Source organism: Hypomesus nipponensis, chromosome 16 (genome assembly GCF_054491055.1).
Source record: "Hypomesus nipponensis isolate SF chromosome 16, ASM5449105v1, whole genome shotgun sequence".
Classification (NCBI taxonomy): Eukaryota; Metazoa; Chordata; class Actinopteri; order Osmeriformes; family Osmeridae; genus Hypomesus; species Hypomesus nipponensis.
In genome coordinates this window covers 2,518,861-2,542,220 of record NC_140376.1, presented here as the reverse complement: position 1 = coordinate 2,542,220, position 23,360 = coordinate 2,518,861, and the positions used below count along the sequence as shown (strand labels likewise).

The window sequence follows — 23,360 nt, the reverse complement described above, 5'->3', positions numbered from 1 at the left end:
AGGTCTCTTCCCTTTCCTCAAGTCACGCCGGCTCTGCGCTTGAGAACACTCGGTTCTCCTGAGACCGTCTGGCCGCAGGTCGGAGGGCACTAGGACCCTGCGAGCACCTGCTACTCTCCAGAGAGGACCGCGTGTGTGTGTGTGTGTGAGAGACGGCGAGGATGGGTGTGAAAGCGGTGGAGGTGTGTGTATGGGTCAGTCCCCCCTGACTAGATACAGGCAACGTCTATCTGGAGTAACCGTTTGCAAACAGCCCATAATAACTTCACTCAAAACGCCGCTGCCACAGCAACAGGCATGTTAAAGGCTTTGTGACGTCATATTTTCGCAAACTTATCCTTTGGCTAAAGATACAGGACACACACACACACACAACCTCCTCAGGCAAGAGCCGCAAGCAGAAGGCGGGAGGAGCTCACAGGCAGAATAATCAACGAATCAATCAATCATCAAATCAATTAATCAACCGATTCAATGACATTTTTCTTCTTTCGGGATAAACAAAAGCAGTAGAATTCCTGATTAAATCGATTTCAGTTCAGAGAAAATGGACAGAACGGTTGAGTACAAAGTTGAGAGTGTGTGTGTGTGTGTGTGTGATGGTGCAATGCAGAGATTACACACACTCCCTCCCTTTCCTCTGGGTTAGTACTGCTGGGAGGGTTGGTAGGGAAAATAATGTGTGCTTCACTAAAATACATCTTTAAATAAGATTGTTCGTTCAACTACAAAAACAAAAGATTGATTCTTTTTTTTTTTTCTTTTCTTCTTCTTCAGAAAAACGCTACACCCGCCCACTTCTCTAATACGTGTGGTTCTGCTGAAGAACGTGTGGTTCTGCTGAAGGAACAGAAGTCAAAGAGCTAGAAGAATGCCTAACTCAGCAGCAAATCTCATTTCATTTTTTTCTTCTCTCTTTTCTCCCTCCCTCCCTCCCTCCCTCCCTCCCTCCCTCCCTTTCTTTCTCTACCACTACAGTAGACGTCTTGTGTACAGCTAGTGTAGTCGTTTCATACAACACCCCCTCTTCCCCTTCAGAGGCCTAGCGAGGGGGGGGGGGGGGGGGGCAGGAGGAGAGAAGCAGGAGTGAGGGGGAACTTCAGTACCCCTCTTCTCAATAACCATTCACGTTTGGACCCCCAGTCCCCTTGCCCCCCCCCTTCCCAGTCCCTCCTTCCCCCCCTCCCTCAAGGCTGATGTGAGAGGGAGAGAGAAAGAGTGTGAGTGATTGGAGCAGCTGGATTCTCTTTCTCCCTCTCCTCCCCCCCCCCCCCGCCTCCACACTGTGGTCTGAGAGGAGGGCGTGCGCGAGGGCACTACTTGCCCTCTTCAGGCTTGATGGCCTGGGGCTTGATGGGACCAGTCCGTATGGGCTTGCCCGTGGAGAGGGAGGGCTTGTCGGGCTCTGCACGGTCCAGGACGCCCCCCGCCTGGTGGTTGGGGGCCATGCTGTCCAGGGAGGGCTTGCCTCCCGGGTCGAGGCGAGAGGCCTTGCTGACGGCGGGAGCCTTCATCTGCTGCTGCTCTGAGAAGAACCTGTGCGTGGACTGGAGCACCTCAGCCCTCTGCTTCGCCTGGAGGGGGAGAAGACGTGAAGACAGTCAGTCACTGGACACAAAACACTCAGCACCAATTAGACCGTCATCAAACGACGGGACATGCCATCAATCAATCCACCGACGAAACAACCAAAAGCCGAGTGAATCGATCACGTATCAGCGAGGCGATGAAGTGATCAGCGAGCCTGTGACTGAGTCAAACGGTCCTGTTCCGAGGAGAGTACCTTGAGGTCCTGCTCTGCCTTCAGGGCTGCCTGTGTCCCTCTGGGCACCATGGGGGGCCCCGGGGGGCCCCTGGGAGCGTGCTGGGGCCGGGGGTGAGGCATCAGCCCTCCGCCCAGAGAGGGGGACATGGGGGGGCCCATGGGGGGGCCCATGGGGGGGCCCATGGGGGAGCGTTGGATGCCCCCCGAGAATGAGTTAACATGGGGGGGCCGGACCAGGGGAGACACCATGTTGGACTGAGACAGCATCTGACGGGGAGACGACCAGTTAGTCAGTCACACAACACTCTCTATCATAGGGAAGCCACGTGTGTGTGTGTGACAGTGTGTGTGTGTGTGTGTGTGTGTGTGAGAGAGTTACCTGTGGGTTGAACTGGCCAGGGAAGTGTTGTGTGATCCTCATGCCTGCAGAGCTGGGCTGGAACTGTTTCTGGTAGAGCATGCTGTTCATCTTACTGGACTGGCTGCTAGGGGAGGTGGAGCTGGCCCTGGGGAGGGAGAGGAGGAGGGGGGAGGAGGAGGAGGGTGAGGGTGAGGAGCCGCGTGGAGGCAGGCGCAGTGTGTGTGTGTGTGTGTGTGTGTGGTCGTGGTGGATCTTACCTGTCATAGCGGTAGTGACTCGATGTGGGCGTGGTGCTTCTGGCACTGGGAGGAGTCCCTGGTTTGATGTCCATCCCAGAGCCAAACAGCTTCAGATCCATGTCCATCTGGACACACACACACACACACACACACGTTAGATCCCACTGCTAGACAGACAGACAGACAGACAGACAGACTAACAGGCAGACAGGCTAACAGGCAGACAGGCTAACAGACAGACAGGCAAACAGACAGACAGACAGGCAAACAGACAGACAGACAGGCAAACAGACAGACAGACAGGCAAACAGACAGACAGGCAAACAGACAGACAGGCTAACAGACAGACAGACAGGCTAACAGACAGACAGACAGACTAACAGACAGACAGACAGACTAACAGACAGACAGGCTACCTTGCTAGAGGGGGGCTGCATCATGCCATGGCTGGGGCCCATTAGGCCCCGGTAACCCTGGGATACTGGGGGCTGCCTGCTGATGCTGGGGGGCGGGGCCTGGGGCGGGGTGGGGGGCAGGGCCAAGAGGGGCTGGCCCCCCCCAGACCCAAAGTTAGACAGAGACAGCTGAGAGCCTGGCAGAGGAACTGTCACCTGGAGGAGGGGGAGGGGGGGGGGTAGAGGGGTTAAGGAAGGCGTTTTCATGAGTCTGAATACTATATCACAGTACATATTGTGTGTGTGTGTGTGTGTGACTTACCTGCTGCATTGCAGAGCTGGCAGACTGGGTGTTGCTATAGTAACTGCTCTGGCCGTGCTGCTGCACCTGCCCCGAGTACATGTTAGAATGCTGATTCATCCCCTGGCGAGCCTGAAACACACACACAGCAAAACACAAAGATAAGCATGTAAGGGTGTGTGTGTGTGTGTGTGTGTGAGCATGCATGTGTGTGTGTCTTAGTGAGCAGCTCCTCTACCTACAGCAAGTGTGTGTGTGTGTGTCCGCAGTACCTGCTGCAGCAGGTGTGTGTCTATGAGCTGGGAGGCGCCCATGCCGGAGGTCTGGTTGAGCTGAGGCTCAAACAGGATGGGGATGTGCTGCGTGGAGGAGGGCTGCTGGTAGGCCAGGCTGGACTGAGGCTTCCCCAGCTCAGGGCCCTGCACCCCGGGGTAGCTGTGCAGGGAGGGCCCCGACAGCAGCATGGAAGGCTGGGACAGACTGCTCTGCATGAACGCCTGCTGGGACCTGGGGAGGGACACAGAGTTAAGAGGCATGGGGGGGTGTGTGTGTGTGTGTGAGAGAGAGAGAGCTGTATGGTTTTGAGACTGCATGGTGTGTGCGTGTGTGTGACTGCATGGTGTGTGTGTCTCACCTGTAAGGCTGCAGTGAGGAGCTGAACAGGTCCTGGGGTTGGGAGACCGGAGGCCCGCTGCTGAGGCCCAGCTGGGCTTGGTGTGTGTGTTGGTGTGTGTGTTGGCCTTGATGTGTGTGTTGGTGTGTGTGCTGGGCCTGATGTGTGTGTTGGTGTGTGTGCTGGTGTGTGTGTTGGTGCTGGCCCTGGAGCGGGGCGTAGATGGGGATGGGGATCTGCTGCACGGCCGTGGTCTGCAGAATGCATGCACACACACACACACACACACACACACACACACAGAGAGGCAGGACACAAACACAGAACACACACACAGGCAGAAGGTATTAGTATGCATCGTCAGGTGATGGCCCCTCCCCTCCCCCTCCAGGTGAGTGCCCCCTCCCCCTCCAGGTGAGTGCCCCTCCCCCTCCAGGTGAGTGCCCCTCCCCCTCCAGGTGAGTGCCCCTCCCCCTCCAGGTGAGTATGTTGGGGTGGTTCTGACCTGGGACAGTCCAGGCTGGAAGCCCTGCTGCTGGGCCAGCGAGGGCGGGGCCAGGCGGGGGTGGGGGGTGCTGAACAGGTGGCTGGTGTCCATGTAGAAGGCTGGGATCTGGGCTGCAGAGCCTGGAAGGCAGAAGGGTGAGGATACACAAGGTTTAAAGCTGAACGTTTTACACCTATTGCGTAATGTCTGGTCAACTGATGGGCCAACGGCTGCCTGATTGGCTGTGTCTGGCACGTGGGGTGTGTGTGTCTTTTTTTCCAGAAATATTTTCTGAAACATCCCAACATTTTTCGAAAATATTTTTCTACCTTTTGAAATATTTTTTTCCAAACCTTTCATTTTCCCACAAAAAACACAACAAGTTTTTCTATGTTTTTTCCCACACAGTAAAAAGAGAGGGGAGAGGGACAACAGAAAACCATGAAAGAGAGGAGAGTACAGTCGAGTACAGTCGAGTACAGTCGAGTGCTATGCTGCGGCGCAGACCCTACGCAGATGCGTTTGACAGTATAAATCAGACTTGAGCCAGTGTGTGTGTGTGTGTGTGTGTGTGTGTGTGCGTTTGTGTGCTGACTACTAACCTCCCAGTGTAAATGAGAGCCTCATTAGACTGAGGTAATCTGAGGTAAAGATCTCTCAGACTCCAGGGACCCAGAGCGCTAATCAGCTAACGGCAAGCTAGTTCCCCAGAAGGGGGAGGGGGGGTAATAGAGCTGGCCCAATGCCCTCTGCGGGGCGAGGGGGGGAGGAGGAGGGGGGCATAGAATGTAGGACTGAATAACAACCGCAGATTAAGTCTAGATGAGAGTGTGTGCGAAAGTCTGTGTGTGCGTGTGTGAGAGAGAGAGTGAGAGACAGAGAGAGAGAGAGTGAGAGACAAACAGAGAGACAGAGAGAGAGAGAGTCAGAGAGGCTGTGCTGACCTGCTGCAGACTGGGACACGTAGACCTGGGGGCTCTGCGGCTGGGACAGCAGGGGGGCCACGCAGCCCAGCTGGGAGAAGCTGCTGCTGGACATGGCCCCCCCCTGGAGCTGCTGGGGCTTCACCTTGCAGATGTTGGGGGGGTCAGAGGCCGTGGTGGTCTTGGTGCCCAGGGAAGATGTGGTGTAGGTGCCGGACCCTGGAGAGAGGGGGAGGGAGAGAGAGAGGGAGGTTAACTTGAGAACAGAGATTCTTAGGGGAGAGTGGAGGTGGACTAGACCGGCCTTCGGATAAGAGTGAGATTAAGAAAATGATGTGACGGCCGTATCCTCGGTTACAAAAACGAAACAAAAGCTGTCCCAGCCACGTTTGACCAAACAAACCCCCGCTGCCCCTGCCTGTGCACGGGGAGCAGGGAGGAGCGTGTGTGTGTGTGTGTGTGTGTGTACCTGACAGCGAGGTGCTGGGCGTGACGGAGGCCACAGGGATCTGAGGCATGGAGGCGGAGGAGAAGGAGGAGTAGGAGGCGGGGCAGGAGGTGATGGGGGAGGAGGAGCAGGTGACGGGGGAGCTGTTGTCCCCCAGGCTGGGGGAGTTCTCCCAGGCCTTGCGGGCTGACTCCATCTGGGGGGAGAGAGGAGAGGAGAGGAGGGGAGGGAGGGAACAGTCAGAGAAAAGCACACTTCTGGATTGTCTGATTCTACAAGTTGAAGAGTTTTTGAGTGCAAGGGTCAGACATGGTACAGTAAAGTGTGTGTGTGGATGTGTGTGTGTGTGTCTGAGGTCACCTTCAGGGTGAGGTCGACGGTGGCGGGGGACACAGTACTGAGGCTGGAGCTCTGCTGGAGAGCCTCCCTGCGAGGCAGGTGGGGCAGCGCCACCTGGTGGACACACACAAGACAGCATCTCAGAGGACAAGCTGGCACAGTACACAAGTACATCATGGTGATGGTAGGACTTATCATGACACTGCTGATATGACTGTTCTCATGACTGGGCTGATATGACTGTTCTCATGACTATTCTGTTCTTATGACTGTGGTATCATGACTGTGCTGTTGTTATGCTGTTCTCATGACTGTGCTGTTGTTATGCTGTTCTCATGACTGTGCTGTTGTTATGACTGTGGTATCATGACTGTGCTGTTGTTATGACTGTGGTATCATGACTGTGCTGTTGTTATGACTGTGGTATCATGACTGTGCTGTTGTTATGCTGTTCTCATGACTGTGCTGTTGTTATGCTGTTCTCATGACTGTGCTGTTGTTATGCTGTTCTCATGACTGTGCTGTTGTTATGCTGTTCTCATGACTGTGCTGTTGTTATGCTGTTCTCATGACTGTGCTGTTGTTATGCTGTTCTCATGACTGTGCTGTTGTTATGCTGTTCTCATGACTGTGCTGTTGTTATGCTGTTCTCATGACTGTGCTGTTGTTATGCTGTTCTCATGACTGTGCTGTTGTTATGCTGTTCTCATGACTGTGCTGTTGTTATGCTGTTCTCATGACTGTGCTGTTGTTATGCTGTTCTCATGACTGTGCTGTTGTTATGCTGTTCTCATGACTGTGCTGTTGTTATGCTGTTCTCATGACTGTGCTGTTGTTATGCTGTTCTTATGACTGTGCTGTGCCTCACATTGGCCACCAGACTCTCCTCCATCTTGCTGCCAACTGTGGGGACGCTGTCAGCCAGGGATGAGGATGGGGTGGTGTAGTCAGTCACAGACTCCTGAGGGAACACACACACACACACACAGACAGACACACAGACAGACACACAGTGAGAACAGCTCTGCGTGTTCCAGAGGCTCCTGCGGTCACACGGTGGAGACGCGTTGTACCTTGGAGCTGCTGGTGAACTCGGCCGACGGCACGGTGATCATGCCCTCGATGTCTCCCCCCAGCTCGGGCACACCTGGGTCCGTGGTGGGGGGGCTGGAGGCGGCCGGCCGGACGCCCCCTCCCCCTGACACGCCCGCCTCCAGGCCCTCGCCCTCCCCCGCACGGCCGTCCTTGGCCTTGCGGTTCTTCAGGGAGCGCTCCTTGCCGATGGGCCCAGGCTTGTAGCCTTTGGTCTCCACGAGCTCCATGTCTGGGAGCTGAGAGAGAGACAGAGGGAGGGAGGGGGAGAGAGAGAGAGAGAGAGAGAGAGAGAGAGAGAGAGTGTGAGAGAGAGAGAGAGTGTGTGTGAGAAAGAGTGTGTGAGAGAGAGACTGTGTGTGAGAGAGAGAGCGTGTGAGAGAGAGAGTGTGTGTATATGTGAGAGAGAGAGTGTGTGTGTGAGTGTGTGTGTGTGTGAGCTCCGTACCTTCTGGGTCTTGATGGGTCCAGCACGGCTCTGCTTCTGTCTCTGTTCCTTGGGGGCCGGCAGCCCAGCCTCCAGGAGGACCGGGCCCCCGTCGCTGTCCGTGCTCCCTGCAGATGAGGGGGCCCCGAACTGGATACCGTCCAGCCCTAGCTCAACCACACCCTCTGGTCCTCCCTTCACACCCTGACACACACACACACACACACACACACACACACAGACAGACAGACAGACAGACACACGGTTACACTACATACCATATCCACACACGAGCGTGACTGCAGCTCTCTGAACGTGAGGATATCCGAGACCTCCAAGCCTCCCTGCTGTGAGGTTGAGGTTCCTACCTCGGTCGTCCCGGTGAAGGAGGTGAGGGGCTTGTTCCAGGCACTCACGGAGGGGGGCTGCGGGGGGCTGATGGGCCCCACTGAAACAAACAGGGAGGCAGCCGTTAGCAGAGGACCGGAGGCGGGGGGGACCTGCTTCTTCTGGAAGTCTCCGCCTGCGTGGAACGCCAGGAACTCACGTTTCTTGACGTCGGGAAGCACCGTGGAACTCGCCACCTTGTTCTCCCACAATTCCGTTCCCAGGGTGCTGTGCGGGGCGGGGGCCGCGGGCAGGGGGGCCGGGGGCAGGGTCTTGGAGGTGAAGTCCACCGCGGCTGGGGGGGCGGCGGGCAGGGGGGCCGGGGGCACCTCCTGGGGCCGGGGGGCGGCGGAGACGGCAGCAGGGGGGGGCTGGGAAGGGGGAGGGTGGGCGTGCTGGGGGGCAGAGATGGGGGGCTGGGGCAGGGGGGCCTGTGGTGGGGGGGGCTGGGAGGGTTGTTGTTGCGTTTGTTGTTGATGTTGTTGTTTTTTGGCAAATCTGGGAGGCAGCTTTCCTCCTCCCCCTCTGCCTTTATCTCCGGAGCCTTTCTTTCCCCAGTTCTGTCAACAAACAGGCAGGAGTTAAGACCCATGGGGCGCTGGGGTAGTCTCTCTATCCCCACCCTCTCCTCCTCCTCTCTCTCTCCCTCCCCTCCTCACCTGTGTGGTCTGCTCCTCCTTCTTGCGTCTCTCCTCGTCCTGCAGGCGTTTCTGCTGCTTGCGGGAGACCACCTCGGTGAAGCCGTCGTCCGTGGTGTTGGACTGGGGGTCCTCCAGGGTGGTCACCTCCGGGTGGTCGTCGATGATCACCACACCTGGGGGGGAGAGGGGTGGGGGGAGTGAGGTGTGGGGGGGGAGAGGGGGTGGGGGGGGAGAGGGGTGGGGGGGGAGGTGTGGGGAGCAACAGAGCTCACTCACTGTGCCAGGGAACACTAACTGTGGTCTGTACCCCTGGATTCTGGGATGGTTTGTGTTTGAGTGTGTGTATTGGGAAGTGTGTGTGTGTGTATTAGCAGGTGTGTGTGTGTGTGACTCACTGGCGTAGTTGTTGAGGTCAAACTGGGATAGGGCGTTCTCCTTCTCCTTGGGCTTCTTGGCAGCCTGCTTGGCCTGGTCCTTGCGGCGCGAGGCCTGGTCCTTGCCGGGCCTCTGGCCTGACCCTCCTGACACCCCCTCTGGGTTCTGGGGCCCGGTTCTGACGGAGGGGAGGGCACACACACACACACACACACACACACACACACACACACACACACACAACGTTAACCAGATGAATCGACAACACACGCACAGGATTCCACCACACACACACACAGCGACAAACCATCCCAGAAGTGTTGGAAAAGGGTGGGGTAGAGATCCTTGCCCTCATTCTTCTGCACTACGGTTGTGAAGGGTGGAACAGCCTCTAGTTAGAAACGAACAAATGTCACCTTCCTACTGCAACTTCAACTCAGAGACTCACTATACTCCTGCTGTGTACACGAGGTAGGAAGGCCTTAGACGGCTTCAGGGTGTTTCTGCTGTTCTGACGGGGAAAGAAGAAGCCACGAGACAGATGTGACTAGAGAGAGAGAGAGAGGGGGGAGGGAGAGAGACTGAGATGTGACTAGAGATAGAGAGGGGGAGTAGGAGAGAGTGATAAAGAGAGGGAGAGGGGGAGACAGAGAGTGGGAGAGAGAGAGAGAATAAGAAAGAGATGATGTGTTCAGTCTTCTATAGAGGGACGGCCACAGAGGAGGGAGCAGACTATAAATATCCTGAACCTCTGTCTATATTTAACACTCGCAGACGAGGAGGGGATCAAACATGTCCTTCATATGGGAGGATATTAATACACACAGCTGAAGACAATTAGGTGTGCCTGCACTGAGGCAGTGCGCACATACAGACACACACACACACACACACACGAGACAGAAACCGAGATTCACACTGCCATCTTGACAACCAACTAGGAACCCAAGAGAAGAAGCCAGAACGTGATGACATTCGGGGTAAACGTGATTTAAAAAAAGAAGCTGTCGCTTGCTGCAGCGCTGCTTTTTTTTTTTAAGCCCCGCCTCTAATCTCTGGTAGACCCCGCCCCCCCCCCCCGGTCCTCACCCTCGCCGGCCAGGCTTGGGCCCTCCTCTCCTCTCCCCCTTGGCTCCGGTGTAGCCCCGGCCAGGTTTGGCTCCGCTGTTGCCCCTGCGGTTCTGTCTCTCCGTGGGCCTCTGGCTGGAGAAGCTCCTCTTGGCGGCGGGCGCCACCTCCCTCTTGGGGGTCACCCCGCCCTCGGTGGGGCTCCTGCTGGGGGGGGCGGAGCCTTGGGGGGCGGGCGGGGCCGGGGCGGAGGCTGGGGCGGCGGCGCAGGCTGCCTCCAGCGCCCCCCTCCTCTCCTCTCGCTCTCGGCGTTCGTTGAAGTCGCTGCTCTCCGAGGCAGTCTCCCACTCCTCGTTGGCTTGGTCCGACGAGTTCTGATTGGACAGGTCTGGAGACTTGGTGCCCACGGCCGTCACGGTGGGACTGCTTCCCTCCGGCAGGGAGGCCTCGGTGGGGGAGGGCAGGTCTGGGCCGGGGGCCCCCACTTCGGCAGGCACGGTGACAGGCGTCCCAGGGGCTCTGGACAGGGTGGGGGACAAGGAGACGGAGGCGGGGGCCACAGGCACTGAGGGTAAGGGGGCGGGGGGCAGGGGGGCAGGCGTCTCCCCCCCGGCCAACACGGCAGCCTCTCTCTCCTTTAGGCGGCGGAAGCGAGGGGGCTTGTCTTGCCTGGGGGGCCGGGCTGGTCTGGGGCGACGGGGCCTCTCTCGGCTGTTTTGAGGGCCCACGTCCCCGAACTTCTTGCCTTCGTACTTGGGGGGCCGTCGGTCCAGGGGAGGGTTGTCGTATCTGGAGGGATCCGCCTCCTCGGGCCTGAAGGTCTCCATGGGTTTTGAGGGCCACTGGGAGGACGCCTCCCGGGCCCCCGGACGCCTGAGAGGGGCCGACCGGGGCCCCCCTCGCTCCCGGGCCCCTCCACGCCGGCTGTACAGACCCCCTCGGCCCCGCCTAGAGGGCTCTCCTTTGGGCAGGAACCCTGGCTTGGGCCTGCCCTCCTCCTCTCCCCTGGAGCCTCCCTTCTCCCCCAGGGGAGGGGCTCCGAAGCCGGGCTTGCCTGCGCCGGGCCTTCCCTCCCCTGGAAGCTCTCGTCTGATTGGCCGGCTGGGTTTGGTGCTGGGTTCTCGGTCGGACGGCCCTGTGTCGCTGGCAGACTCCCGGCCCCCCTCGCTCTCCGTGTCCGTGTCGGAACCTCGTCGACGACGTCGCTTGGGCATCACCTCGAAGTCCGAGCTCTCGCTGCGAGTCTCGCTCTCCTCGCGGCAGCGGAAGGCGGCCGCAGCGCCCCCGGCGACGGGAAGGTCAGAGCGGGACCGGGGCTCACGGTACGGATAGTCACCTCGGCTCCGCCCACGACCGCCCCTGTTCCTCCCCCCGTACGTCCCCCGGTAACTGCGTCCCCTGGAGTAGTACTCTCCGCGGCCACGCCCACGGAAGCTGGCGTCCATTGGCCAATCCCTGTCCCTGTCCCTGTCCAACTCCCTGTCCCTCTCTCTCTCCCGATCCCTCTCCCTCTCTCTCTCCTCCCTCCGGAAGGCGCGAGGGGGCAGGTTCGACTCTTTCCTGGGGGGCAGTTTGGGTTCGGGGTGCTTGTCGTTGGTGGTTGGCTTGTTGTCCGTTTTGTCCTCCTGAGCGGAGGTGGGGGGGGTCCCGGAGGGGGCCAGGGTGTCCCTAGCCCTCTGAAGCCCAGCCTGGGGCGCCTCCTCTGGGTCGACAGGCTCCCTCTTCGCCTCCGCCTGGGGCCTGGAGCCCTCGGAAACGGCAGCGGCGGCAGACTGGACCTTGGCCACGCCCCCTTCCTTCTTGGGCCTCTCTCCTCGTTCCCCTCTCTCGTGGCGCTTCTCTCTCTCCTCCCTCTGCTCCCTCTCCTCCTTCATGTCCCTCAGGACCGGCTTCTTGATGGGCCCAGACCGGCGCACCGGCCTCTCCCCCCCCGATCCCTCCCTGCGCCCGGCCCCCGCCCTGACCCCCCAGCGCAGCTCTGTCTTCTGCCTGCTGGGGGCGGGCGGGAGCAGCTTGTCGGGTTTGTAGAGCACGTCGACGGGAGGCGCAGCCTTGGTGGCTGCCGCGACCTGGGAGAAGGGCTCCGTACGGGCCTTGTCCTCGGGCCTCTCCCCTGCATCCTGGACCCCCAGTGTTTTTGTTCCCAGCGAGAGGCTGTCGAAGCGGGGCTCGTCCTGGGAGACGACGCCCCTGTGGAGCATGGCTTGGCCCAGGGCCTCCACCTCCTCTCCGCTAGGAAGACCCGGCTCCTCGGGGTCGAAGCTGGACCCCGCGGAGGCCCTCTCCTCCGGGCCCTGGATGAAGGCAGACTGGGGCTCGGACGGCTCCCTGAAGAAGTCGATCTTCACCCGGGGCTCCAGGGGCTCCTGGGAGTACATGGAGGACAGGCCTCTGTCCAGATCTAACCCTGCGTCCAGTCTGGAGAGGGAGAGAGAGAGATGGAGGGTTAGAAAACAAGCAACCCAAACAGAATCCAGCTGCAGCGGTCGCCAAGCTCCGCCCCCTATCACCAAGCTCCGCCCCCTATCACCAAGCTCCGCCCCCTATCACCAAGCTCCGCCCCCTATCACCAAGCTCCGCCCCCTATCACCAAGCTCCGCCCCCCCCATCACCAAACTCCACCCCCCCAATCACCAAGCTCCGCCCCCTCACCTGGGCTCCTTGTCCTCCCGCCCCTTAGGGGGCGTGACCGAAGGAAGAGGTTCTGATTGGGCGTACGGCTCGGAGCCCCAGACCATGCGGGGCTCAGAGGGGACCCCGTGGTCGCGGCCGGCCCGGCTCAGGTGGTCGAAGGAGTCGGAGCTGGAGCTGGAGTTGTCTCCGGGCTCCCGCCGGACGATCTGCTTGGGGGGCATCCTCCCTGGACGGGTCACAACACAGCAAGCGTCAGAACCAAGGCTTGCTTACGGGAGCACAGCAGGGTTAGAGCTGTACCCCAAACATATGCACTCAGGGCTGGTGTGGGAAAGGAGAGCAACAACAGTAAATTAAGACAAACAGAGAGACAGAGACAGAGAGACAGGGAGAGAGAGAGACAGACACAAAAAGAAAAAGAGAGAGAGAAGGAGGTAGAGAGACAAAGACACAGTATTTAAGCTCATGTTTGATTGACAGGTGGTGTGTACCTGGGTGTATGGGCGGTCCGTCCATGGGCGTTCGTCCAGACATCATGCGGGGGTCCATGTAGGACTGCATCATGAGCCAGCGGGGGTCGAAGCCCATGGAGGCCAGGTGCTGCTGATGGTGGGGGCCCATGGTCTGGTACAGGGAGCGCTGCTGCTGGGGGGGCCCAGCCACCCCGGCCCCCCCTGAGGGGGACACGGACCTCCCGCTCTGCTGCTGCTGTTGTTGCCACTGCTGTTGCTTCATCTGCTCCTGTAGAGGGGGGAGGGACAGGGGGGAGGGACAGGGGGGAAGGACAGGGGGGAAGGACAGGGGGGAGGGAAAGGGGGGAGGGAAAGGGGGGAGGGAAAGGGGGGAGGGAAAGGGGGGAGGGAAAGGGGGGAGGGAAAGGGGGGAGGGAAAGGGGGGAGGGAAAGGGGGGAGGGAAAGGGGGAGGAGGAGTAAGACTGTTACGAGGGATCATTGCTGAATGCACAGCTGCAGTTGCTGTTTGTAGGGTCAATCTCCATCCCTCCCAGGTCCCCTTCCAACACACACACACAGTCTACCTGCTGTCTGAGGAAGCGAGGAGGCAGAGTTTTCTGGAACTGTTTGGAGTATCCGGAGGAGAGAGGGGGGCGCACAGAGGCCCCAGCCTCCCCCTCCAGGTCCAGGGGAGCAGCAGGCCCCTCCTCTCCGCTGGGGGGGTCCACGCGGGGCAGGGAGGGGTGGGACTCCTCCACTGTCAGACAGAACACAAACACACATTCATGAGAATGTTCTGGTACCCAACAGAACACACAAGGAGGAGGGAATCTCTCTGGAGGAGGCAGAGCAGAAGCAGGACTATGAACAGCAAGCCTCAGCTGGGAGCAGAGACCAGAAGGTTGTTTATTTTACCCATTAGGGAGTAGTGTCACACATACGTGATTGTTCGAATGCGGCTCTCACACCGTAGCGTCGCACATATGCGATTTTGAACATTCCAACTGAATATTATCTGATAGACAAACGCTTTAGTATGGCTTCAAAATGTACTAATGAGGAGGCTAACAAGTAACACTAGCAGGTAGTAGCATTGCTACGAGTGTTATGCTATGTTGCTAGGTAACGGAAGCTAACTAAAGCTGGCTAGCTTCCGTTTTGGAAATATTTAGAACTCACGCATCTAAAAGGTTAAAAGGACAGAGAGTCACATGGTTGATCACTGCCAAGGGGCTCACCTCTGCTGTCGTCCACGCTGAAGTAATCCCTGATGGGCATGGGAATCCTCTCTACCTGGGTCTCCTCCACCAGGGGGCCCACATCTCCCAGGGGCCCTGCCTCCGCGAGGGGGCCCACCTCCGCGAGGGGGCTCTCTCTGCTGGGAGGCTGGGGCGACACGGCCACCGGCCTCTGGACTGGAGGGCTGGGCTGGCGAGGCACAAAATGACTGTCTTCCTCCAAGCTGGGCTCTGCTCTCTCTCTGTCTCTGTCCAGTCTCTCCTGGTCTCTCTCGGCACCCTCTCTCTCAGGGGGAGTGGCTTGCCGGAGCAGGGGCGGAGCCAGGGGCGTAGGTGCTGAAGGAGCTGGGCTGGAGACGAGAGGAGGAGCAGGAGCAGGGAGGGAGGGAGACTCCTGGTCGCGACCCGCTACCTTCTCCTCGGCGGGAGTCTCCGTGGGGGCAGGTCTGGGCTCCGACGAGGGCGGGCGGAGCTTCTCGTTGAGCCTCTTAAGTTTCTCTGCGCATGCGGCCAGGCGCTGCTCCTCCATGCGCCGCTCCTCCTCCGCCCTCCTGCTCCGCGCGCGCTCCACCGCCTCCGACTGCTGCTGACGCTTCTGCCGCCACGCCTCCGAGTCCTCTTCTCCTGCGGGGGGCGCCGTGGCGGGGGGCTTGGACAAGCGGGGGCCTCCGCTGCCCACGACACGCCCGCCAGCATGACCCTGAGAGAGAGAGGGAGAGGGGTATGAGTAATCTGTACATAAGAGACTTCATTCTTCAAATTCCCCCAGCCTGGCACTGCCACGCCCCCCCGGTGCAGCCTCACCTGGTGCAGCCTCACCTGTTGCAGTCTCACCTGGTGGTCCTTGCTGTACTGCCCCACGCTCCCTGGGGAAGGAGTCCTGGGGGCGCCGCCATCTACCCATGATGTTCTGTTACCAGCGCGCTCCTCAGAGCCCTCTGGAGGGCGTGGCCTCATCCGCTCCACTTTGCCCATCCACTCCCTATAGAGAGTAGAGAGAGAGAGGAGAGAGAGAGAAGAGGGAGAGAGTAGAGAGAGAGAGTAGAGAGAGAGAGTAGAGAGAGAGAGTAGAGAGAGAGAGTAGAGAGAGAGAGTAGAGAGAGAGAGTAGAGAGAGAGAGTAGAGAGAGAGGAGAGAGAGAGAAAGTAGAGAGAGAGAGGGTAGAGAGAGAGAGTAGAGAGAGAGAGTAGAGAGAGAGTAGAGAGAGAGTAGAGAGAGAGAGAGTAGAGAGAGAGTAGAGAGAGAGTAGAGAGAGAGGGTAGAGAGAGAGAGTAGAGAGGGTAGAGAGAAAGAGAGACTCCAGAGGTAAGACCACAGAGGACTAACAGGTCAGAGACCTGAGATGAGACCTCGGGCAGGAAGGAAGACGTTCCAGAACCCACCAGTTCTCTCCCTTCTCCTTGGCCGCTTGGTTTTCCTCGTCGTCGCTGAAGTTGAGTTTCTCTGTGTAGTCCACCTCCATCTGGGCTCCTGAGACAGACAGAGAGAGAAGTTAGCACCCAGCCTCCACCCCCACACCCCTCCAGGACAGGCAGAGGTGACATCACCGCCATCCACCAAGTCAACAAAAGCCAAACCAGGAAGCACAACCTCCAGGCCCACTGACCTGCCCAGCCCTCGTCAGCCTCCGTGTCCAGGTTGTCCAGCTCCTTGAGCTCCGTGGCGCTGATGATGGAGGGTCTGTCCGGATCCTGGAGCCAGGCCTGGGGGGGCCCCTGCTGGGGGCGGCCTGGTCGTGGAGCCCTGGGCACACAAAACAGAGACGGTGGGGTCAATCCCTCCGGCTACGAGCCCTTACAGACCAGGACAGCTCTCTGGTGGGGAGGCCCCGCCCCTAGCCCAGCCCCTGGCTGTCTGATCGCAGCTGGTGTGCGGTTGCCGGGCAGGACACACGAGAGGTCTACTCACCTGGCTCCATCCTGCAGTGGCACGGGGTATCTGAAGTTGCCTTGTGTGGGGGGAAAGGGCATTCGGGGATACGCGTGGAACATCTACAACAGGAACACACACGGTTTATGGCAGAGAAATTAGAAGTCTGATAACCAAAGCAAACACAAAGACAGGTCTGTGTGTGCAGAGCGAGCGGTGGGCATGGAAGCGTGCTGTCGGAAGGGACTCACATAGGGAGGCATCATGCCCCGGAACTGGGGGTGGAACTGGGGGGGGACCCCGGCCGGAGGCTGCTGCCCCCCGTTGAGTTTGGCCTGGGGGGGCCCCAAGGAGGAGGAGGAGGGGGGAGCGGAGGAGGAGGGGGGAGCGGAGGAGGAGGGGGGAGCGGAGGAGGAGGGGGTGGTCTGGGGGGCCGGCAGGGCGCACTGAGGTAGTCTTTCCCTGGCTTCCCTCTTCTCCCTCTGGCTCTCCCCGGAGGAGGCTCGGCCTGCCTCCTCCGCCTCTCCGGGGGGCGAGGGGGTGCTGCTGGCCCCCTTGCCCTCCTCCTCTGGCTCTCTGCTGTCCATCTCAGAGGGGCTGGTGGAAGCGTTCAGATTCCGGCCCCCTCCCTCGCGCCAGCTGCCAACATCTGGAAGAGGACAGACGAAGGCTGGTTAGTGAGTGTCTGGGACAGAGGCCTGGGTGAAGATGAGGGGAGGATGGGTGAGGCGAGGGTTCATACTCTGAGGTCTGAGGCTGGGTCCTGGCCCATAAGGCTCCTCCTCCTGCCCCTCCCCTTTCTCAGGCTCTCCTGCAGCCTGCAAGCTGGGAAACTCCTGGTGGAACTGGCTGTTCACCTGCGGAGCCCCTGCAGAACACACAGAGTGTTGACTGAAATGCACAGACAGACAGACAGACAGACGAGACAGACAGACGAGACAGGCAGGCAGACAGACAGACAGGCAGACAGGCAGACGAGACAGACAGACGAGACAGACAGACGAGACAGACAGACGAGACAGACAGACAGACGAGACAGACAGACAGACAGACGAGACAGACAGACAGACGAGACAGACAGACAGACGAGACAGACAGACAGACGAGACAGACAGACAGACGAGACAGACAGACAGACAGACAGACAGACGAGACAGACAGACAGACGAGACAGACAGACGAGACAGACGAGACAGACGAGACAGACGGACAGACAGGGCTAGTGACCGGAGCAGGTGGAAGTTGCCGGAAGCCTCACCAGCAGGCTGTGTTGGTGGCTTGTTGCTGGCCCAGGAGCGGCTCCCACCGAGGGGGACCTCCGGGGGCTGGGGGGCCACCGGTTTGGGCGGGGGCGGGGGGGTCTCCTGCTGCCTGTAGGACGACAATCAGGGGGGGAGGGAGGGGTTATGAGAGGTGGGGGCAAGTATCTACATTAACAACTACAGGTAGGACAGTGTGCAGGGGGTCTGTGAGTGTGCAGGGTGTCTGTGAGTGTGCAGGGTGTCTGTGAGTGTGCAGGGTGTCTGTGAGTGTGCAGGGTGTCTGTGAGTGTGCAGGGTGTCTGTGAGTGTGCAGGGTGTCTGTGAGTGTGCAGGGTGTCTGTGGGTGTGCAGGGTGTCTGTGAGTGTGCAGGGTGTTGTTCTTCTCTCTGCACCCTTACCTCTCTTCTCCTCCTTCTGTCCGCGATGCCCAACCACTGCCGTCCTTGGGTACGATGTTGACGTTGGGGTCGTTGCCCTTGTTCTCTGCCTTCAGGCTGGGCAGGTTGGCTGGCGGGGGCATGCGTCTGCTGACCGCAACTTTGCCCAAACTCTGGAGCCCATGTCTGGCAGCCACTGTGGGAGGGAGGGAGGGAGGGAGGGAGGGAGGGAGGGAGGGAGGGAGGGAGGGAGGGAGGGAGGGAGGGAGGGAGGGAGGGAGGGAGGGAGGGAGGGAGGGAGGGAGGGAGGGAGGGAGAGGGAGAGGGGGAGGGGGAGGGAGAGAGGGAGGGAGGGAGGGAGGGAGGGAGGGAGGGAGGGAGGGAGGGAGGGAGGGAGGGAGGGAGGGAGGGAGGGAGGGAGGGAGGGAGGGAGGGAGGGAGGGAGGGAGGGAGGGAGGGAGGGAGGGAGGGAGGGAGGGAGGGAGGGAGGGAGGGAGGGAGGGAGGGAGGGAGGGAGGGAGGGAGGGAGGGAGGGAGTTTACTGGGTTAAGCCGTGTAACAGGAGAACTGCTGCTCTCACTGGGACAAAAACAGGCTCTGGGTCAACGGAAACACGGCTTCTCGCTCCCGTGATTAGCTAAAGCACTGTCAGTTACGTATGTGTGGGTGTGTCCGTGTGTCCATGTGTACCCCTGAGGCAGTGAACAGAAGGCATGGATGGATCGTGACATGCGAGGCCGAGGCCCGGTGGAGGCTCACCTGCAGTTTTCTGGGTCTCCAGAGACTTGCCCTTGTAGGTGTTGAAGAGGCTAAGGGTTGCATACTTGGTCTTCCCATCCTTTGCCTTGGTACTCTGCCCTGACTTCTCTGACATTTCGCTGGAAACTCATCGAGTCTGGTCTCCTGTCTCACCCCCAGAACCAGCCTCCTGACAGGGGAGGGAGGGAAGAGAGGGCTTTACATTTAGTAGACACTCTTATCCAGACCCACTTACAGGGAGTACAGGGACATTCCCCCCCCCCGGGGCAAGTAGGGTGAAGTGCCCAAGGACCCAACCTCATTTCGCACGGCTAGGAATCGAACCGGCAACCTTCTGATTAATAGCCCGATTCCCTAACCGCGCAGCCATCTGACTCTGGCTTTAGCTACTGATCGATTTTAAAGGAACCCAAATGCATCAAGTGTATCCACAGCACCCAGAAAGTTAGCTCACATCCCCTGATAGAGTCCCCTGGTAAAACTGAGCCTTCGCTTCGCCGCTAAACAAACCACGCTGGGTCCCGCAAACCGTTAAGGAGTCAATACAGCTTTACTGACTCCCGAGGTTGTGTGTGAAAACTCGAGTGCCGCGCGATAAGAGGGGTCCACAGTGTGCGTAAACAAACCAGTTTCTTGTCAGCTAGAGAGACTAGAGCACAGAGACAGGCCCTTCCCTGGGGGGGGGAGGGGGTCACATGGTCAGGAAAGGGCTCTCTGTCTGTTGTTGTGAAGGGTGATGGAATGAGAGAGACTCTTCACCTCTCCATCACAATGCCTTCGCTCCGCTCAACGGGGCATGTCAGGTTGCCATGCCTACGCCACCTAAGACGGCGGGAGAGAGAGAGAGAGACAGAGAGAGAGACAGAGAGAGAGACAGAGAGAGAGAGACAGAGAGAGAGAGACAGAGAGAGAGAGAGAGAGAGAGAGAGAGAGAGAGAGAGAGAGAGAGAGAGAGAGAGAGAGAGAGAGAGAGAGAGAGAGAGAGAGAGAGAGAGAGAGAGAGAGAGAGAGAGAGAGAGAGAGAGAGGAAAGAGATGGCAGAGAAACAGAGAGAGGTGTGTGGCCTCTGCAGAGCCCCACAGGGTCGTTCATAATTGATGTACTGGTACAGGAACACTGACAGGGGGGGGGGGGGGAGACAGCACCCAGTTAAACAGCCCTGACGTCCACGTAACACCTGCCCTCTGAGAAGCTGCCATGGGCACATCCCCTCGGGTCTGCCCAGACTGGGCACATCCCCTCGGGTCTGCCCAGACTGGGCACATCCCCTCGGGTCTGCCCAGACTGGGCACATCCCCTCGGGTCTGCCCAGACTGGGCACATCCCCTCCGGTCTGCCCGGACTGGGCACATCCCCTCTGGTCTGCCCAGACTCCAGTCTCCTCGCTTCAGAATGACACAGCAGTCCAGACGAGGGAAGCTACGCCTGTACGCCTCGACTGTGAGCAAAACATATCTTCCGCGACACGAAAGTCCATCGGACAACACGTCGGCTACTCTGATGCCAGAATGTAATGCAGAGGCCCTGGGAAAGAGAGAGAGAGAGAGGAAGGGTTTGGTGATAAGAGGCAGAGCGGAGTGACAGCTGGGATACTTCCACTGAACCTTGTGGCACAGACAAGGCCACAACACAGAACTCCTGGGAGGGCTCGGGTCAGCCGGGGAGAGAGAGGGGAGACAGGGGGGGGGGGGGGGATTAGTGTCACACGAGGACACGGCCTCCACCAGTCATGTTCCTGCACAGCCCACATTTGCCTCCCTGCCGGCTGGTTTTCCCTCCATTTTTCTCGGGCTGACCTCCAGCACACCTCCCCCCCCTACCCTGCCTTGCACTCCCTGACCTGGTCTGTGTGTGGAGGGCAGCAGGGTAGCGTTGCTCCACCTCCTCACACACAGAAAGGACCAGGATGCCCGCATCTCATCTCCAACAAGGAAGTGCGTATCAAACGTCCGCGATTCGTGTCTTAACATGATACAAGCTCGGTCCTCCGCTTGCCGTCGCTCGCCCCCCGAGGGCCCACCTTAACACTGTGGAGGCTCTTCCCTCCGCCGCTCTCCTCAGGGCCACTCAGGAGACAAAGAGTGCAGCCAAAGGGAATCGGATGTGGATCTAATATGCTCTGTTTATTTTCAAGGCAGAGCAAAACAAAAAGGGGGACTGAGGAATCCTCCATCAGACCGTCGACATGCATCATGTCTCCTGAACCCCGGAGCAGGGCTGGGAGTCTGTGCAGAGGGGGGGGGGGGGGGCTGCCAGAGGGGGGGCTGCCTGTGGAGGAGGACAACAGTCTGAGTCACCACCTCTCACTTCCTCACACCGTGGGCCGGGGGGGAGGATAACGGCGAGCTCAGTCACCAGTGACCACAGCAGGGTAGCTCATTTTTAGGATCATTGTCAAGAGTAATGGGCATGTAAGCCTCCAGTCTGTCTGGAAGCCGATAGGACAATAAACAGGAGTCACATCTTGGATGAAAGGGGAGGTACGCTAGGGTGAGTCTTATTTGTCCTGGGGGGGTGTGGATCAATGCAGATGAACGGGGGGAGGAGGAGAGAGGATGAGGACAGAGGAGGAGAGAGGATGAGGAGGAGAGTTGATGAGGAGGAGAGTTGATGAGGAGAGAGGAGAGGATGAGGACAGAGGAGGAGAGAGGATGAGGACAGAGGAGGAGAGAGGATGAGGACAGAGGAGGAGAGAGGATGAGGACAGAGGAGGATAGAGGAGAGAGGATAAGGAGAGAGGATAAGGAGAGAGGAGGCCAATCAAGCCTGCAGCCCTATGGGAGGAGACAACATAATTATCTCTCCATCCAGAAGGGGAGAGGAGATTAGATGGTAGCATCAATCTCTCCCTTGTTCTTTTGGGACTGAGGAGTGCAGATTCATTATGCTGACGTAATAACTTCCCAACACCAAAACATACATTTTCAATACACCATCATGGGTCACAGGGTTAAAACACTTAAGATATTAGGAATCAAGGGCATCTACGAGACCATCACTCAGTCAAACGCATCAGTTTTTTACAACTAAACAGCTCCTTGATCTCAATAATAGTTTACCCGAAAAATCTAATTATCTATCAATAGGGCCACAGGACGCTGGCTAAGCCCTTCAATTAAATACCAAAATCCAAGTATTGAACCAGTGATGATGCATGTGCGCCTGCCAGCCTACACCAGCTTGTTCCTGTGTGTGCAGATGGAAATGATGAATCATTTGACTACTTCACACTAATCCAGGCATCAACACACACGTTTGTACATTCACACACACTACACTGAATCTTTTGAAAACTGGAAGAAGAAAAAATCTGTCGGGTCTAATTCACGTGTATGTGTTAAGTTAGACAGCTGGGTTTGATTGATTCCTTGTTTAAATTATTCAACTTAACCGGGCTGAAATGTGGCATTGGGAGACTGAGAATTTCTAGCTAAGAGACATTTTAGATACACTAGTTTTCCCTTTCTCGGCCTCAATCACAAATACACTATTGTTCATCCAAACTCACTATGAAACGGTCTTCTAATCAATCGGATGTGTACTATAATTCACACTAAACCTAAATGCCCACAATGAATACGGTAGAAGTAGCTAGCTATCCTGATTCAGCCGACTGCAAGATGAGTCTTCACACTGGACAAGCCGATGTCGTGTTGGTTGGAATAGGCAGGGTGGGTCGCATCACTACGCCGCGAAGGGGCCTCTGTAGTGTAGACCGAACTGACTTCGACTAGATAGCCAGGGTATAGCTAAATAATCAAGGATGTTAGCTAACTAGTATGATGACTTACGACGGTGCGAGAAATCGCCCAGCAACTCAGTCCACCTAGCTACTTTTGGACGTTGGCAGCATGGTGGTTGCTAACATGTAACTTGAAAGAAATGTAGCTAGCTATACTACGTAGCCATACATCTAGCTTCTGCACAGCTATCGCTTGGTGTATGGCTGTGTTACGTTCAGTTTCGGTTCTCAGGTCGCCATCGCATCCACATCACATTGAGATTTTTTTTTCTGTGCCGTGGACACTAGGCGCTTTTAGCGTTCCAAGCTAACCCCAGTTTAGCAAGTATGAGGTTAGGCTGAACGCAACCATCGCCTCTCCGACAACGTTACACAGAAATATCCATGACAAGTTGACCTACCTGGTACCGCCGGTCCTGTGTTTGTCTTCTAGTCTGTCGTACAGCCAGACTAGGCGTCTGAATTTGGTCTGGACTGCGGTGTGCGGGTTAGTGTGGCCGGCGGATTACAAAAGCTGGTTTGCCTGCTAGTTTAGCTAACGATAGTTAGCGCACACTAGCAACTAACAGCTGCTCCTCAGTTGCACGGGCCTGGTTTCTTTCCAGCGTTAACGCTGTGCTTCTTCTCTCTCAATATGTCCTCTGTAATTCGGACGTTAATAGTTTTTCGGTGTGTGTTCCTCTTGTGTTTCAATGTTTTCCCCCACCCGTTATCTCGTGCGACAGTGTAGCTCTAGTTGAGTGAGGCCCCGCTCGCGCCGCGGCCTGTCGCACAATCAAAGATGGCAGACCGCCAATCCACGGCGGCCTGACGTCATCACGCAGACCACGAAGCCTACGAAGCGTCTTTTTTGTTGCTAAAATACAAGTAGAAATAACCATCTGAAAAGTCTGCTAATGTTCTCTCTCCGGTAACAAAATACAGACTACATCAGAACGGATCCAGCGGGCACGCACAGCTTGTTTAAAACTGCTCTCTGTTCACCTGGGGAGAAACATTTCATGGTTTTCTTTTGCCACCTGCGAACCTCCATGAATCTTCAGATGTATTGAGTGCATTGAAACTTCTGATCCAACCGGTCCCTTTAATACAGTTGTTTTCACTATTTAGAAGACCAGATCAGATCTCGTCAGAAATACTGGGATTCTTGATCAATATAGCCAAA

General features: G+C 57.8%; 1 protein-coding gene across 4 annotated transcripts; it reads right to left on the bottom strand.

Annotated features, from left to right (window-relative positions):
- Positions 1 to 1,163: 1,163 nt before the first annotated feature.
- prrc2c (proline-rich coiled-coil 2C) lies at positions 1,164 to 22,959 on the bottom strand. 4 transcript variants are annotated; one of them, XM_084675690.1, is made up of 34 exons: positions 22,597 to 22,959; positions 18,454 to 18,622; positions 17,716 to 17,890; positions 17,314 to 17,426; positions 16,798 to 16,923; positions 16,307 to 16,704; positions 16,095 to 16,177; positions 15,793 to 15,929; positions 15,569 to 15,656; positions 14,991 to 15,168; positions 14,187 to 14,886; positions 13,533 to 13,705; positions 12,987 to 13,236; positions 12,514 to 12,721; positions 9,883 to 12,279; positions 8,814 to 8,971; positions 8,437 to 8,591; positions 7,938 to 8,337; positions 7,759 to 7,838; positions 7,412 to 7,594; positions 6,945 to 7,202; positions 6,740 to 6,832; positions 5,893 to 5,985; positions 5,554 to 5,728; positions 5,106 to 5,303; positions 4,180 to 4,301; positions 3,696 to 3,928; positions 3,334 to 3,568; positions 3,083 to 3,193; positions 2,782 to 2,976; positions 2,384 to 2,490; positions 2,145 to 2,271; positions 1,784 to 2,032; positions 1,164 to 1,574 (listed from the first exon to the last, which is right to left on the bottom strand). In XM_084675690.1, exons 2-34 carry the CDS (start codon positions 18,566 to 18,568, stop codon positions 1,317 to 1,319), a joined length of 8,571 nt encoding a protein of 2,856 aa, XP_084531816.1. In that variant the 5' UTR covers positions 18,569 to 18,622; positions 22,597 to 22,959; the 3' UTR covers positions 1,164 to 1,316. The 4 variants fall into 4 exon arrangements, with proteins under 4 accessions (XP_084531816.1, XP_084531819.1, XP_084531820.1 ...); XM_084675693.1 differs by having other exon boundaries at positions 15,006 to 15,168; XM_084675694.1 differs by having other exon boundaries at positions 15,021 to 15,168.
- Positions 22,960 to 23,360: the final 401 nt, after the last annotated feature.

What these genes read in the sequence shown, in the direction of transcription:
- prrc2c (XM_084675690.1), bottom strand. Translation starts at nt 18,568, where the DNA reads ATGTCAGAGAAGTCAGGGCAGAGTACCAAGGCAAAGGATGGGAAGACC. An exon ending in CAGCGTGGACGACAGCAGAG is followed by an intron (nt 13,706 to 14,186) that starts GTGAGCCCCTTG and finishes TCTGTCTGACAG; the next exon opens with TGGAGGAGTCCCACCCCTCC. An exon ending in TCCTCACTGCAGCCTTACAG is followed by an intron (nt 3,569 to 3,695) that starts GTGAGACACACA and finishes GTCCCTCCCCAG; the next exon opens with GTCCCAGCAGGCGTTCATGC.